Genomic DNA, 17,647 nt, shown 5'->3' with positions numbered 1-17,647 from the left:
ACAATACAATACATACAACACCAAACCAACCCAATCCCTGACCCGGCCCCATCCCCTTATTCCCTTTCAATTTCAATACATCAACAGTAGCAGTACCAAAACCGACCCCTGCTTCTTCTTCCTTCCAAACAACGGACAAGCAACGTTCAAATCCCAGCAAATCCGGAAATCAGCAGGTGTCTGTTGCGCCCATACTCTTCATCGTCCCCTTTCCCCCCTTTTCACGGAAATCAGCTTTTGCCCATCCCCTTTACTGTGGTTTCGAAAATAGCAGAGAGGATGGAAATTGTGGTTTGAATTCTTAATGGATTTTCCCCCCTAAAACGATTTTTTCTTCTTCTATATATTCCCTCCTTCAATCACTGTTTAAGAGGGAGATTTTTTTTTGGCAAGAACTTATAGAGAAATACATCTTAAATATATATATAAGTTCTTCCTTTGTTTGTGAGCTGCTAGTATTCATAGGAGTTTCCAGAAGATCGCAGTCGGTGGTCAAGTCGTTACTCCTTGTTCATCCTGTCCCTGTTCGATGCCCACAACAAGGTAAAAAACTCTCGGCCTCTTCCCTTCTTCATTCCGATTTCGATGAGTGTTAAATCAAGAAATATTTGTAGTTGGGTTATGAGTTGATCTTATATAGTTTGAGCCTAAGTTTTCTCTTCTTCGTAGCCTTTCCGAAACTATTATGTGTATTTCGTATTCAAAATGATTTTATCACCTGTTTGATCTGCTTTTCTCTATTTATGGCTCTTCTCGAGTTTTTCTTAGCATGAGTTGTGCTCATTTCAATTTCTGTTTGTTTATTCGTTGATCATCTTAATACCACTCCGTCCATACTTGTCAAAATAGAGTCTGTGTTTGCTTGTCATGAGTTTGGAGGATGCAAATAAACCAAGCGGCTATGTTTAGCTATTCTCGAAAATGAGTTATCCGAGTTGCGAGTAGTAGTCTTGAATAGGATTGATTCATCATGCTTGGTCCATGCTCGTTCTTAGTTTCTCTTGTAGCGTCAATATTTGTGTGATAATTGTTGGAGTCGTTCGAATGCGTCTAATAGCAATTGTTTAGGTCTCTGTTTACAACTTGCCTTGTTCCAAGTTTCCTTGTGCTTAACATTATTTCAAAGGGTTTAAATGTTGTGTTTAAATTTCAAAGGTGTCCTTAGTCTCTAATTTTTCAAAATTACTACAAAAGGAATCCTAATGCTTCATTTTTTAAAAAAAATTGTTCAACTAATGCGTTTTTCTTTATGGGAACGTTGGAAGTATATGTTTTGATAAGAATTTGTGTTGAGTATTAAATAAAATATTATACTTGTCCTTTTCAAGATCATTATGGCCATGGCTTAAGCATTTATCTAAAATGATTTTGTTTATTGATGAAGTTTGTCGGTTGTAGTTAGAATTCGCGTGATGATGTGCTTTTTTTTAGTTTTCTTTGTCTATCTCTTGTAGTCTTTTTCTTCTTGAAGGCTATATTGGAATAAGTGTTAAAGTTCTTCATTTTTTTTAAAAAAAATTGGATTGTTGGTCTAATATTCTATAAAGGACATAGTGCATGAACATATTTTCCTTTACTTCCCCACTTGTCTCAAAAATGAGCATTAGTAGTAACGTATGACTACTTTTGTTATTTTTTTTATCCTCTTTAATTTATTGTCGCTCATGAGTAATCACTTCCATATCATTCAAGACAAGAATAGCTTTTCATGTGTCCTTTAGTGTAGTATATGTATTATTGCTATATCTTTTAATATGCATGATAATGAGTAACTTTGTCCTTTTTGTGTCCTTTTCTCTCTATCTTGCCATCTGTAGGCATGTATAGTAGACACGTTAATTCATTAAGCTTAAGTGGCTATTGTGTTCTCCTATTATGCTTATTTCATTTTATATTTTATTCTTGATGTCCAGTATGCCTCTCTGTGATTCCCTTTGGTAGGATTATTTGTTAGTATACATCTTTCTTGAGTCAAAATATGCATTTTGCATTAAATTAGTGTGTTCTTCTTGCATTTTTGTTAATTGGATTATATATTAACTCCTTTCCTTTACCTTATTGCATGTGAAATATATCCGAGTCCTCATAGGCTTCTACCCTCCCGTTGCATTTCAATGATTGGGCCATAGGGGCCCGATTTCTCTTTTCTTTAAGTTAGTCGGGTCATCCGAATAGGGCTGTACAGAGATTGGAAACTGAAAACAAGTCTCAGAATGCTGAAAATAAGCCGAAATACAGTGGTATACGTCAATATACACGACAAAAACAGTGAGATCCAGGTCTAAAACGCAGGAATACAGTGTTAAGGTGACATACAGGTGTTCGGAAGTAAGAAATACATGAAAAGAGCTGATATACACGCTCATATACACTGATATACATCCAGTGTATACGCAAAATGGGAATGAGATTGAAGCTTGAAAATATAGCGAAATTGGACCAAGAAGGGGCCCAATTTCATTATCTCGTTTACTCTTCTAATTATTTGATTATGTGTTGACTAATCTTATTTAACTCTAACTTTAATTAACTTAGTTGAGATCCCCAAAAGACGAAATATTTCTTTGTGTTGTTTTGTTTCTAAAAATCACATTTGATCAATTCTTGTATTTTCATTTATAATCTTTAGTCAAAACTTTTTTTTATTTTTATTTTTATTTTTATTAGCTTAAAATAGTTTTCCATAAACCAAAAAATGACTCAAATAAAAACCAACTAATTTAGTTTCGTTAAATTCTAATTACTTGTCTCTAATTCAAATATTTCAATTAAGGTCCCATTTTCTTAAAAAATTAAAATTGCTCTTTGTTTAACTACTTTCTCAAAGTTAATCTAGCAGTATAAATTATTATTATATATACTTAGTTAGTCATTTCTCAAAAATGTTAGTCAAAACGTTTATTTCTCAATTAATTTAAAATGATTTTCATGCTTTAATTGTTTTGTTTTAGGTCCATTTCTCTAAAAATGAAATAATAAAATGTGTCATTTATTTAATTATTTTTTCTCGAAATTAACCAAATGTTGTACAGTATTATTCTTATGTTAAATCATTTTTCTAAAGATAGTCAATATATATTTTAGTCAAATCGCAAGTCAACCGCATGTTAGCGGACACTTCGAATGCTTAAACCCTTCTCGAAGTGTAAATTGAACCCCGAACCCCCCTTTGGTATTTTCGAATGATTTTTTATGTTTAAATCTTTGAAAATTATAAGTTTTCTTAATTTCTTTAAAAAATTAAGTGGCAACTCTTTTCTAAGTATTTTTCTCAAATTGATTTATACTTAGAACATTTCAAAAAATGTGATTTTTCTAGAGATAGTCAAATTACGGGTCTGTCATAGTCACCCATGTCTATCGTGCTTGTCCCATTTTGTTTATGGGTTTTCAGACTTGGGATGATTTGGTGATTTTGGATATGATTGACTTTGATATACTCTTAGGCATGACTCAGTTGTCCTCTTATTATGTTGTGCTTAATTGTAATACTAAGTCTATAACACGAAATAATCTGGGAAAGGAAAAATCAGAGTGGAAAGGGGTGTACAAGCCTAAGTAATCTAAGATCATATCCTCAATTTGGGCTACTAAACTGGTAGGGTAGGATTGTTTGGCTTATTTGGCTCATATTCGGGATGTTGAGGTTGAGTCTCCATCTATCGAGTCTATTCATGTGGTGTCAGAATTTAGAGAAGTGTTTCTTAATGATTTGTCTAGTATGCCTCCGTGTTTTACTTGAAAAAAATAAAAGAAAAATGACTATTTTCAAAAAAAAATCGATCAAAATTATTATTGAAGAGAAATCGAATTTCTAAAAGAACAGAGTCGCCACTTAATTTTTCAGTAAAAATCAAGAAAAAACTTAAGGTTTTCAAAAGACTTAAACATATAAAAATCTATTTAAATAAAAAGGGTTCGAGTTCAATGTATATTTTAAGAAAGAGCTAGGCCCTTGGAATGTCCGCTAACTTGCGGTTGATCGGCGATTTGAGTAAAATGACTTTATCTAATTTTTAAAAAAAAATTAACAAAAGAAATTCATTTTTATTTTTTTTATTTTATTTTTTTTATTTTAAAGGAGAACAAATAAAGGGAAATCTTCTAAGAAGAGTTATTCAAGTGTTGACAAAACTAATAATAAAAATAAAGCTAAGTAATAAATAAAGAAAATAAATTTTGAATATAAAAGAGAGATGACTACCTTTGGGAAATTAATTAAGTTGAACCAAAATGTTAGTCAATACAATAACAAATAAATAAAGAGGAAAAAGGAGAGAAAGTTTGAAGTTGGGCCATTTGCCCAAATTCAGCTAAGTTGGGCCTTGGGCCCACCTATCCTAACTCTTAAAAATTGGTCCAAAAATGGACTTTTCCCCAAATTTTTCAAAATCTGCTGAACCTGCTGAAAATTCCTTGGGCTTTTGGCCTCTTTTCATTCTCATTTGTCCCAATATACACTAAATGTATATTTGATGTATACACCATGTATACCATTGATTCTTGAACTCCCAGGCCTGTAATTTTATTTGAACTTCGTATTTCTGCACTTTTCACCTGTATATCACTGCGTTTTTTACTGTATATCATTGTATACAGCAAGTATATCAACCCTTTTTTGGACTTTTGGGACTTGAAAATTCAAATTCCGGTCTTGTATAGATTTCTCGATACCTGTTCATCAGTTTCCAAGGCTGGCCGACTCGAAAATAAAGAAAATGGGCCTTCATGGCCCAAATGAAATGCAAAGGAAAGAAGAGGGAGTTCATGGTGAATTCGGGCAGATTTCACATTCCAAAAAAAAAAAAGATCAACATTTGAGATAAAGAAGGAAAGAAACAAATGAGACATGATTTAATTAAATAAAGTAACTCATGCAATCTAAAATAATATATCACCAAATTCACTACATGACATGGAGTAGTAAATCCAAAACTAGACTATCAAAAGCGAGTAAACATGGGTCCAATAAGGGCAATTTATTCAATGAACAACTGATTGGCAAATAACAAAATTCACATCATAAAAGAGATAGAGGGCATGCTGCATATTAGGCAGAAATCACACTTCATTTAGTCATTTTTATTTAGTCAAGTTCAAACTTAAGAGGTGACCACTCTAAGAAAATCTATGCCAAATAAATAAGAGACCAACTTAAGGCAAGGCAGAGATGGATCGACAGCTATAAAATAAACACAAGCAAATCTGTGATACTTTAATATGTCGAAACGAAATCAAATGATCTCTTAACTATTGATGTTTTTATTTCAGAAATAGAAAGGCAAGCCTACAAGACAAAAGGACTACTAACCAAAAGAGTAAGAACAAAACAGGAAAGACACGATAAACAAGATTAACCTACTGCCTTCCATTTGATTCAGTAAGAGTATGCACATATTTACTGGAAATTTAGACATATAGAAACAAACAGTTGATGACTCAAGAGAAGATTCAAGCATACCCAAAACTGAAAACTCGATCAATCTGTCCTATACGAATTTCATATCCATCTAATATAGACAAACGAACAACGACATTCCAAACCAGATTTACAAGATGGATAGGGAAAGATGAACTTCAAATAGGCAAAGCATGAAAAGAGATTAACATGGTTGAATCAATTAACTACAGATTCAAAACAGCAAAATATGAAATAATAAATGAACTCAAAATATTGATGTCTTGCTTCATTCTTCCAACTTGAGGTGAAAGAATGAAGGAAATGACATCAGTCATCAAAAAATAACGCAGGTTCATGCTAAACATGAACAAACTAAGACTAATACAGTGATTTTGAAAAGAAAAAAAATGGTCACAATTATATTATGAAAGCTAAGATAACAAGAAAAACAATGGTTTGAAATCGATCCTCCAAGAACAACAATGGTTTGAAACCGATCCTCCAAACATTCGAACAAGTACCTCTGAATCATGCTAACATGTGAAAGACCCAACCTCGAGACAAAGAACACAATCACAGCTTTGAGAAAACACAAACAGAAAGACAAGTTTTAGAATACATTAAACTTTCTTAGAAATAGAAACACCACCCATCTTGGAAAATAAGGCGAAGAGAGTAACATCATACCAAACACATCACATAACTCATTTCAGAATCCATAAAAGAAAATACATCAAACCAACACAAAACAGTAAATTCAAAGGGGACAAAATGGGTGACGATTTGATTACCTTGTTACGGGCAGCGAACAGGGGCGAGACGAACTGAAGGCGACGATCTTTCACCACCAAAGCACGACCTTGAGTATGAACAACAAATCAAAGAACTTGAGCAGAAATCCAAGTAGTTCCCTCAAATTAAAAGGAACTTGTGAAAGAGCAATGAACGACACCGAGAAGAAAAAAACACAAAGATCCTAAACGAGTTAATTTTCTCTATTTCAGAGTATTATCAAACTACTTTCACTTAAGTTGCTCTCTGAATTTCCGCTCAAAAATTCCAACTAAAAATCTCCAATCCTTTACAATGAATAAGAGGAGAATATATATAATGGATTATTAGGGTTCCATACTTAAGGGGGGGGACAAACAAAATCTGGATAGGAATTGGACCCATTTCGAAATTCAAACTCTAAAAACCTTCTCACCATTAAGGGGAGACATTCTTTTCTTTGAGAATTCAACTCATTTCAGAAGGGGAAAGAGGGGTAGACGGCTGGGATCAATTCCATCGTCTTTGGGGTGCAACGTGTCATCGTCTCATGTTGGCGAGGACGAAACAGCTGGAATCGCGGAAAAAGTTGTGCAAGATCGTACTAGCATGAAGGAAAATACGCGTCCTCTATCTTTGGAGACGTTGGGACTTGCTTTCCGTCTATCGATGATGCTTCCGTATAGATGTCTCTTGGTTTCTGTAAACTCGCCCTCGCGTGAGGGAGATGAAACACGTACTGGGGTCGGGGTGTCGTTAACGCGTCTGTTGTTGACGTTGTTGGAGTAGATGGGAAGACGTCATGTGTTGCTCTGTTTGTTCACGTTAGACTGTTGTAGATGCTGGGCATCTGGGTCTCTTTTTTGTGAACTAGAGTGGGCCGGATCGGGGAGTTAAAAGAGTGGATCGGAGTTAATTGAAAATTGTAATTGTTGGCTGGGTACTTTGGTATTATACGTATGTTGTTGTATTGTTGGAAAATTGGCAAAACATATGGGATTGTGGGCTACTAGGTACAAATTGGGATTGACAGAATTGCCAAAATTTGGGTCTTAAAAGAATTGACAATCAAGCTAATGGATGGCTATAATTACAATTGAAATTACAACCGATTAAGGTTAAAACTTAGCCAAATTAAAATTAGTTGGTGAATTCGGCCAAAAATCAAATAAGATGAATTACTATTAATTAATGAGCTTATTAATCTTAGCGAAATAAAATAATTAACTTAATTATAAAATAATTAATTTAAATACAAGCTAATTAATTCAAAATTTAAAACTATAATTCAAACCAAAACTAAATTAATAAAATATTTATCTTTTCATATGATTTTTCAAATATTTGTAAAATATGTTAATTACATACATAATTATGAGATATATTTATTATTCAAAATACTATAAAAATTTATTGAAATTGCTTAAAATAACCTTGAAAAACTATTTGAATTTTTTAAAGCTAATTATTCTAAATCGTTCAAAAATAAAGAAACTCGTAAGTTAATTCTTATTGGGGAGGGTCAAAATCGGGTGTCAACACTCCGGATAGAGATATAGACTTTTGCATTGATTTAGAACCTGGTACTCGTCTCATTTCTGTCCCTCCATATAGCATGGCTCCGGCAGAATTAAGAGAACTTAAGGCTCAAATCCAAGAGCTTCTTGATAAGGGATTTATTCATCCTAGTGCTTCCTTGTGGAGTGCTCCAGTTTTGTTTGTTAAGAAAAAAGATGATAGTATGAGAATGTGAATAGATTACCGGCAATTGAATAGGGTCACTATTCAAAACAAGTACCATTTTCCTCGAAGAGTTGATCTTTTTGACCAATTACAAGGTGCATCAGTTTTCTCTAAGATTAATCTAAGGTTTGGCCACCATCAATTGAAAATTAGGCCTGAGGATGTGCCTAAGACGACGTTTAGAACCCGCTATGGGCACTATGAGTTCCTAGTTATGTCTTTTGGTTTGACTAATGCGCCTGCAGCTTTCATGAGTTTGATGAATGGGGTGTTCAAGCCACTTCTTGACTCATTTGTTATAGTCTTAATTGATGACATTTTGGTCTATTCGAAAAGTGAGGAAGAGCATGTTGACCATCTTCGTATTGTACTGGGTGTTCTTGAAAAACAAATTTTCTAAGTGTAAATTCTGGTTGACTTCGATTGCATTTTTTGGGCATATAGTCTCAAAAGAAGGGGTAATGGTAGATCCTCAAAAGATTGAGGCGGTTAAGAATTGGATTTGGCCTAGCTTTGTGACAGAAGTTAGGAGTTTTGTGGGACTCGCTAGCTATTATCGTCGATTTGTGAAGAACTTTGTTTCTATTGCCACTCACTTGACAAATTTGACCAAAAAGGAGATACTATTTGAATGGACTGAAAAATGTGAGGAGAGCTTCCAAAAGCTCAAGACTCTCTTGACTACCGCACCTATTCTAGTATTACCGATAGAAGGTAAAGATTTTATTGTTTATTATGATGTTTCACATTTTGGTTTGGGTGTTGTGTTGATGCGGGATAAGAATGTTATAGCGTATGCATCGCTTCAATTGAATGTGCATAAGAGGAATTACCCAACACATGATTTGGAGTTTGCAGTTGTAGTGTTCGCTCTTAAGATCTGGCAGCATTATCTCTATAGGATCAAGTGTGAAGTATTTACTGATCATCGTAGTTTGCAGCATGTGTTCACTCAAAAGGATCTGAATTTGAGACAGTGAAGGTGGATGAAGTTACTCAAAGATTATAATGTGACCATGCAATACCATCTGGGTAAGGCTAATATGGTGGCAGACGCTTTGAGTCAAAAATGGTGAGTATAGGTAGTTTAGTTGGCTTGAGTGTATCCAAGCAACCCTTGGCTAAGGAAATTCAGACCTTGGAGTCTAAGTTCATGCAGTTGGGCATCTCAGAGAGATGTGGTGTATTAGTTAGCATTGAAGTTAGGGCCACATTTATTGAAGAGATCAAGGCCAAACAATTTGAGGATGAAACTTTGAACGAACTTAAGAAGAAGACTACGATTGGTAAGGCACAAAAGACCACTCTTGATGCAGAAGGTGTGCTCAGTTTTAAGGGAAGGATTTGTGTTCCTCGAGTTGATGACTTGATTCAAAAATTATTGATAGAATTCTATGGCTCGCGATATTCTATTCATCCGGGTGTGACCAAGATGTACCGAGATTTGAAGCAAATTTATTGGTGGCCGGGCATGAAGAAGGATATAGCAGAGTTTGTGGCTAAGTGTCAAAATTGTCAGCAAGTAAAGTATGAACATCAAAGGCCTGCAGGTTTGCTTCATAGAATGCCAATTCCGGAATGGAAGTGGGAAATGATAGCCATGGATTTTGTGGTTGGTCAACCCAAGACTTTGGGAAAGTTTGATTATATTTGGGTAGTGGTTGACAGTTTGACTAAGTCAACCCATTTTATTCCGGTAAGAATAGATTATAATGTTGAACAATTGGCTAAGGTGTATGTGAAAGAGAAAGTGAGGTTGCATGGAGTGCCTCTCTCTATCATCTCAGACTGTGGTACTCAATTCACATCCAAGTTTTGGAGGAAATTACATGATGAATTGGGCATACAACTCACTTTTAGTACAGCCTTCCATCCACAGACGGACGGGCAATCGGAGAGGACTATTCAAGTGTTAAAAGACATGTTGAGGGCATGTGTGATTGATTTTGGAGAGCATTGGGATAAGTTCTTACGTTTGTGTGAGTTCTTCTATAATAATAGTTACCACTCAAGCATAGATATGGCACTGTTTGAGGCACTTTTTGGGAGGGGATGTAGATCACTCATAGGATGGTTCGAGGCTGGAGATGTGAAACCTTTGGGGGTTTATATAGTGAAGGATGCTCAAGATAAAGTGAGGAGAATTCAAGCTAAGCTTCTAGCAACCCAGAGTAGACAGAAGAAGTATGCAGATCATAAGGTAAGAGACATGACATTTCAGACTTGTGAGAATGTCCTTCTTAATGTATCACCCATGAAAGGGGTGATGAGATTTGGCAAGAAAGAAAAGTTAAGTCTGCGATACATTGGTTCCTTTGAGGTTCTTGAATATGTAGGGCCCGTGGCCTATAGATTGGCTCTACCTCCTAACCTATCGAAAGTTCATTCGGTATTTCATATGTCCATGTTGAAGAGATATCATGGTGACGGAGATTACATCATTAAATGGGACTCAATTGTATTAGACAAAGACCAACAATATGAGGAGGAACCGATTGCAATTATTGATCGTGATATGCGTAAGTTGAGAACCAAGGAGATTAAGTAACCAAGGAGATTAAGTCCGTGAAGGTTCAATGAAAGCATCGTCCAGTTGAGGAAGCTACTTGGGAAACCGAGAAGGACATGCGAGACAAGTATCTCCAATTGTTCGTCGATTCTGGTACTACTCCATTCATTCTTTAGCCTATTTTTCCTAAGTTTGTCACTCGGGGACGAGTGATGGGTAAATTGGTATCTATTGCAATGACCTATTCCCGTCGTTATAGAAAATCCAACGGAAATTTTTTTTAGGCCGGAAAACTTTTTCATAGTAACTTGGAATTTCTCAACCTAGTCCAGATTTGGACGAAATCAGAGTCTATGAGGTCTAGGGAAATCTGGTATCAATTAGGTGATCTAAATATGAATTTGATAACATGAGTAGATAGATAAGACATTAAGGAACCCGTACGACTTTACGGAATTGAATTCGGGCGAGTAGAACTCCCGTAATTGATCTTAGCGTGAACGGGTAGTTTCTGAGTGTCGTTGGTTGAAGATGTGTTGTGAAATGGGGTCTTGGAATTATTAATTTTGCTCATTGTTCCGTGCAAGCCGCTATAGCGGTATTTTCTGCCGCCAAGGCGGGGCCGCTGTAGCGGGTGAGGTCGCTGTGGCGGGACAGACGCGACTTAAAGTCGGAAATAAACCCTAAAAATGTTTTATTCTGCAATTTTCGAACTTGAGAGCTAAGGAACGAACTCAGGGCTTTTCTTGACAGTTTTCCACCATTCTTAAGGATAAAGGTAAGATTTTCACTCCCCAAATATGTTTTTTGATCCGTAGAACATAATCTAATGGATAATTATTTATAGGGAAGGATTTTGATCTGAAAATTATAGTGAAAAAAGCCCTAATCTGGGTATGAGGATCATAGGTATGATCTAGGGTTTATAGGATTTTTGGTAATTCGGGTAATTAGTTATTGTTTATTGATTTCCGTGTTATATTAATTATTTGTAGACCAAGAACAAGCGAAACGAATCCGAAAAGGGAAGAATCAAGTTTCTTAGGGAATTCAAGCTTGTTTCGAGGTAGGTGATGGTTGTGATTCTATGATTGTGTAATGTATGTTTGTTCTTACTTCATTATGATACATGTATGTATGTGAATGTTGCATTATTGATTACATTATTCGTAAATGAGGATAATTGAATAATTGTTGCCATGAAATCATGACTTGCGTGTATGATTGTGAGAATATACTTGTGATTGTGATTGTGGCTTGTTGAATGGATCGGTTGCCACNNTAGGTGATGGTTGTGATTTCATGTTGTGTGAGGTATGTTTGTTCTTGCTTCATTATAGTATTTGTATGTATGCGAATGTTGCATTATTGATCACACTAATTGTAAATGAGGATAGATGAATGATGAATGTCATGAATCATGACTTGACCGTATGATTATGATAATATACTTGTGATTGTGATTGTGGCTTTTTGAATGGATCGGGTATTGCGTTCTTCCACACTAACTTTGATCGGTTGCCACGTTTCGGCATAATTATGGGATCGGTTGCCACGTTCCGGCATAATCATTGGATCGGGTACCACGTTCCGGTATGCTAACAGTTTGGGTTTGGGTTCCATGAGAGAACCAATGACTTGATATAACTGTGATATTTGAGAATCGTGAAGTTGTTCGTTGTTCGTAAATTTTGATGATACTGTATATGTTCGGTGTATGCATGTTATTATTATGTTGTAATGGCTTATATATGTTGCACTTAGTGGGATAGTCGTGTGATCCTACCAGTACACTGTAGTTGTGTATTGATACAACACTTGCTATTTCTTTGTTGAGTACAGGGCATCTTCAGGCGGCTATTGGCAGACCTCGCTTAGAAGATCAGTGATCGTCGTTCGAATTCAAGGGTGAGTCAGTTCTTCCGGGCTGCCATGAGTTCTCTTTCTGTCTATGTCCACATTTCTGACTTAGACTTTCTAGTTAGTTGTTAGTACATTAGTTTGGGGTTGTGACCCTTCTTGTTTAGATTTATGGATCTTGTTAGAGTTTTGGTACGTTGACTTTCAGGTTCTAAGTGTTACTTCCGCATTTGTTTAGTTGTTAGACTATAGATTTGGAGTTTATGGGAACTCCCTATTTCTTTCCTTAGCATTTAACTTGCTTCCGTAACCTTAAATTCTTTAGTATTTTTTATTAAGTTGGTTAGCTAATTAGTATTAATGGTTCTTCCACCGGAGAGTTAGTGTGGGTGCCAATCACGATGATCTAGGTCGTGACATTATACGTATGTCATATGTGTATGTCGGGTATTCATTGACGTCTGATTAAATCACTTAATAATAATAAAATTACATGGTTAGAACTTAGATGTAAACACCTAGCCAGAAGTTTTACTTTTCCAATCTCCTTGCTAATATATATGGGCTTCATAGCTCCTGTACAGAAAACTTCCTGAATCAACAAAACTCATGGGCCCATAGACTTGGCCCAAATCCAAGTCTGTTTTGCCTTTATTTAGCCCAAAATAGAAGTGGATGTTCTTTAATGCATAGGCTCATTACCTTGTTAGGTTGACGAGGCAAGGCCTAACCCTCTAGCTTGTATTTAATCCTATTGAGGATTTTTATTTTAAAACAGAACATACGCATTTCATAACAGTAGACTAAGTTAAACCCTTCCATATTGTTATTAATAAGATTAAAACTCTTATTTTTTAACAACATTGCCAAATCATTTTGGCAATGAACTCAGGCTTGCTGAGTACAATACAAATTGAAACTTAGAAAACAACATAATATATCAAAATGACTAGCTACATAACTCTCATAAGGACATGTGAGGAAAGGGTTGTTAAGAAATTCAATTCTTTCTCCATATGTTGCACCTGAGAATATTCATCCAATACGCGTTCAAGGGTTCCACAGGAGGGTAGTCTCCGCGATCATAGAGGTCACGATGTATGGATCCATGTTCGATGCAGGCCTCCTGTCCTCAAAGTATCCCTTGCCTTCCTTCTCTGTGTCTCTTCCCACACGAATGGATGCACCACGATTTGCAACACCCTAAACAATACAAAACATTAACTTAAAATTAGATACAAGACTTATTTTCATGGAATTTAACTTATATACACTGACAGTATAAAAGACTTGAAGTTTCATCGTACCCATTTGAACGTGTTGATGTCAGCTGTTTCGTGTCTTCCAGTGAGACGACGTTCGTTGCCTTCACCATATGCTGCAATGTGCTCCTTGTGCCTAAGTCCAAGCTTCTCAATAGCCTTCTTGATAACTTCATACCCTCCCTCATTCCTCATAGACTTGGTACTGAAAAAAAAAAAAACATTCTAAAGTTTCAATCATTTTGAAATAGAGAGAAAAAAGTACTAATCGCGGAGTTGAATATGAAATGTTATTAGTTACTATTACTCTACCTGTAATTTGTATGCGCTCCTGCACCATTCCAGTCGCCCTGATAGTCAAGAAGTTACAACAACGAGTATTTGAAGTTAGCAAACTTAAGCGTTTGGACATGATTTGATTGAAATTTGAAGGGGAAAAACGAACTATTGAAGTTCAAACTGTAAAGAGTATTTTGGTTCACACGACAAGTGCACAAAATAATGATCTTACCGGAATAGGTTTGGGGTCGAATGACACGACAACTCCAGCAATCTCTGTAATCCTCTGTTTAACAACCAAAATCAACAGAATAAGAGAAATGAACTGATAATTAGGCTAAATTTATCGATAACTTAGCTACATTACCTCGAGAATGTAACGAGCTGCCCACAACTCGTCACCTGATGCAATGCCAACTGAAGGTCCAACTTGAAATTCCCACTGCATTACGTCAAATAAAGCAAACAACAAATCAATAATCGTCCAAACTGAGGCAGAGGCGAATCTAAAGCAAGTTCATTTTGTTTTATACATATTATAATTTTACACTCGTTCTGAACTCACTGACTCTATATTCTGGATTTGCATACCTGTCCAGGCATCACTTCTCCGTTGATACCACTAATGTTAATCCCGGCATAGATACATGCCTTGTAATGAGCATCAACAATATCGCGTCCAAAAGCCTTTCCAGATCCAATTCCACAGTAGTATGGTCCCTAAGAGCGATCAAAAAATTAGTCAAAATCATCACAAATCGCGATAGGACAAGGGAAAATGTGAATTGTCACTTAATCCTCTGGTCTTAAACATATCATGTGGAAAGTTAGAATTAAAGAGTTGCTGAAAAAGAAAAGATGCGTTCTTTTTAAACGTACTAAAAATGAAAGTAAGACTAACAAATTGAAACAGAGAAAATAACATATTGAGAAAAGCAATATTTGCGTATTATCATCATCAATGCAACTATAAGAGGAAAAAGTTTAAAAGCAAGAAAAAGATAATGGTTGAAAAACTAAATATGTGATACTTTTTCGCCCTTTTATTCTATTTTTTTCCCATGTGAAGATAAGTCTAATTAGGTATTGAGAACATATGCCTGAAAGCTATGTTGCTCGATCCCTTCAAAAATATTGCCGCGTCCATGTTTCCCCCTCTCTTTTTTCCCCATGTGAACATAAAGCTCAATTAGGTACTAAGAACAAATGCTTGAAAGTTGTTGTTCGGATCCTCTAGAAATGTTATCGCACCCCGATGGGAGGATCCAACACGGATACGTCAGAATTTTTGAAGAATCCGAACATCGAATCTCGAAAAATGTGGAAAAAAGAAGAGGAAAATTAGCATGTGAAGTGGGGAAAAAGTTGTTGAAATTTTTTACCTGTGGTCCAGGAAAACCACCAATAGGCCATCCAAGAGGCCAATTAATTTCCTTTTGTAGCAAGGTGTATTCTTGCTCAAGACCATACCTAATTTACACAATATATCAAAAAGTTAAGGAATTTCCAAAATGACACGAGGAAAAAAAATTAAATTTGGAAGCTTAAGTGGATATGTTAATATTCACGCAAACTAGCTCAGACAACACCATAAAAAAAATGGATATGTAAGTACCATGGTTCCTCAACAACAACATCAGGGTTGCTAAATATTTTAGCAGCATTGTGCCTCTTGTTTGTTGGAATTGGTTCACCAGCTGGGGTGTAACAATCACAGATGACCTTTAAGTTTAAAAAGAAATGAAAAAAATGTCAATGATATGTATAAAGTAAACTAGTAAAGGATTTAACTTATATATACTCATAACATGAAGAATTTCTTAGTGCCGTTTAAGATGTTGTAGTCTATGTTGTTCGGATACTACAAAAATGCCGCTAGAAACCATGTTGGATCCTCAAAAATGTACTATAACTTTTGGGAGGACTGGACAAAGCACTTGGCCGCATTCTTGGAGGATCCGAGTAACATAGGACTTGTAGAGATAGGTAACTTGCCTTATTTTTCAAGTCATCACATCCCACTTTTTATGGACACTTACATGTAATTGTTGTTTTTACATATATTGTCGGTATTTAAAAGTTAAACTCAAAGTAAATGTCTAGCTCACCAAGATATTGTTGCCCCTCCTGAATGGATCCTTGAAAATTGCTTGAGGACTGTATCAAAATTACAATAAACATTTAGATAAGTGTCCTCATAAATATAGGGATGACAATGGGGCGGGACGGAGCGGAGACATACAAGTGGAGGTGTAACTCATAAAAATATCAATTCGTGCCCTCATAGCAATTTCTTTTATTTTCAACACGCCCTACCCCACCCTGCAAAACATTTTTTTTATTTTCAATCCCCGTCTTGCCCCGCATAGCATTTTTTTCTAGTTTCAACACACCACGCCCTGCATAGCAATTTATAGAATTTTCAAAACTCCCCGCCCCGCATAATAAATTTTGTACTTACTATAGGATCACTTCACTGTCTTCTCCAGGAGCTTGACCTGTGCTAGAACCATCATAATTCCATTTGGGAAGTTTTGAAGGATCATCAACAGGACCAGATAGAGTCTTTATATAAGAAATAAAATAATTTTAGAATTCTTCACATATTATCCACAAAAAATAAAAATACAACTATGTTATATAAAATAAAAGATTTATTACCCTGGCTTTGCTCCTTACATCCATTCCTGATCCACCAATCCTGATTATTATAAACAGAACAAGATTAACATTTTAATTCAGTACAATATAATCATTAATCACCATAGAAGCAAAAGATTCCATTTTACATATATAATGTTTCCTTTTTCTTTTCTAGTTTCCACCCGGCGTTTGGTATCTGACTATATTCGGTTTCACGCTAAGAAGTCCCATATATATGTCTCAAATTATCATTAATTCAAAAGAGAAACATTTTTTTTAAAGAAAAAGTTAGGGAGTTCAAAATACCAATGTAGATATTACTTCTCTGTGACAAACAAGAGGAAAAATGAATCTAATGAATTAACTGATTATGAAAACTTAACAATTCACCATTTTAGATTTTGAAAAACAAATTGAGACTTTTATCATAGCACAGAATTCATATTAGTAAAAAAAAATAGAGAACAGAGAAGAAACTAGAAAATAAAGCACAAATGAAGCATTGGAGAAAACAAATTTGTAAACCGCGGTGCTGAGCTGTTCTGCTTATAGCTTATAGCTTATAGGTTCGATACAACTCAGTAACTTTGACCTTTTGACTCTGACACTGTATTTGTATTAAAAGATCTATTCAAAACTAGGTAAACTGTCTTTTTTTGGAATTCAGAACGTATTAACTCAAAATTCGAGTGTTGCCTCAATTCATAAGAACCAAAAAGAATGATACAAAAGAACTAACCATATGTATTCAGCAATGATTTTCTCAGAGGAATCAGAGAGATTGAGATTGACAAGATCTGAAAGATGAGCCATTATGTGAAAATAATAATAATTCAAAGTTTGAATTTGTTGAATGAGAGAATTAATTAATTTGCATAAGCAGAGGTGAAGATAAAGAGAAGCAGTTTCCTCTGTTTTTATAGGCAGCTAGAGAGAGTGTTGGTTGTATAAAACTATTCACAATTATTATTATCATATATATATTATTACTTATTCAACTTCTAATTAATATTTGTTCTTTCGGTGTCCCATAGATTTAATTAAATTTAAATTCGTGTCAAATTATCTTATGATGGATTATATTAAAATGTTTTCTTACCAAGACAATTTTATTACATCGTATGACTTGAATCCGAGATCCTTATAAGATGAGAAAAAATTGTTCAATCAAACATGAAG

At 35.2% G+C, this 17,647-nt stretch overlaps 1 protein-coding gene across 1 annotated transcript; it reads right to left on the bottom strand.

The window, feature by feature from the left end:
- Positions 1-13,088: 13,088 nt before the first annotated feature.
- On the bottom strand, positions 13,089-17,378 carry LOC102595103 (glutamine synthetase cytosolic isozyme 1-1). The gene is made up of 12 exons (XM_006346698.2): positions 17,208-17,378; positions 16,487-16,526; positions 16,287-16,390; positions 15,934-15,982; positions 15,441-15,547; positions 15,208-15,295; positions 14,417-14,545; positions 14,193-14,267; positions 14,058-14,111; positions 13,859-13,896; positions 13,592-13,751; positions 13,089-13,487 (listed from the first exon to the last, which is right to left on the bottom strand). The coding sequence occupies exons 1-12, from the start codon at positions 17,279-17,281 to the stop codon at positions 13,335-13,337; spliced, it is 1,071 nt and encodes a 356-aa protein (XP_006346760.1). The 5' UTR covers positions 17,282-17,378; the 3' UTR covers positions 13,089-13,334.
- Between the last annotated feature and the right edge of the window lie 269 nt (positions 17,379-17,647).

Source organism: Solanum tuberosum, unplaced genomic scaffold (genome assembly GCF_000226075.1).
Source record: "Solanum tuberosum cultivar DM 1-3 516 R44 unplaced genomic scaffold, SolTub_3.0 scf00086, whole genome shotgun sequence".
Taxonomy (NCBI): Eukaryota; Viridiplantae; Streptophyta; class Magnoliopsida; order Solanales; family Solanaceae; genus Solanum; species Solanum tuberosum.
The sequence above is the reverse complement of the archived record's forward strand: the minus strand, read 5'-3'. Positions and strand labels throughout refer to the sequence as shown.

Coding starts and splice junctions, on each gene's coding strand:
- LOC102595103 (XM_006346698.2), bottom strand. CDS start 17,281: ATGGCTCATCTTTCAGATCTTGTCAATCTCAATCTCTCTGATTCCTCT. Junction 15,983..16,286: donor GACAGTGAAGTGATCCTATA/GTAAGTACAAAA, acceptor ATTTTGATACAG/TCCTCAAGCAATTTTCAAGG. Junction 14,546..15,207: donor GTGGTTTTCCTGGACCACAG/GTAAAAAATTTC, acceptor GATCGCTCTTAG/GGACCATACTACTGTGGAAT.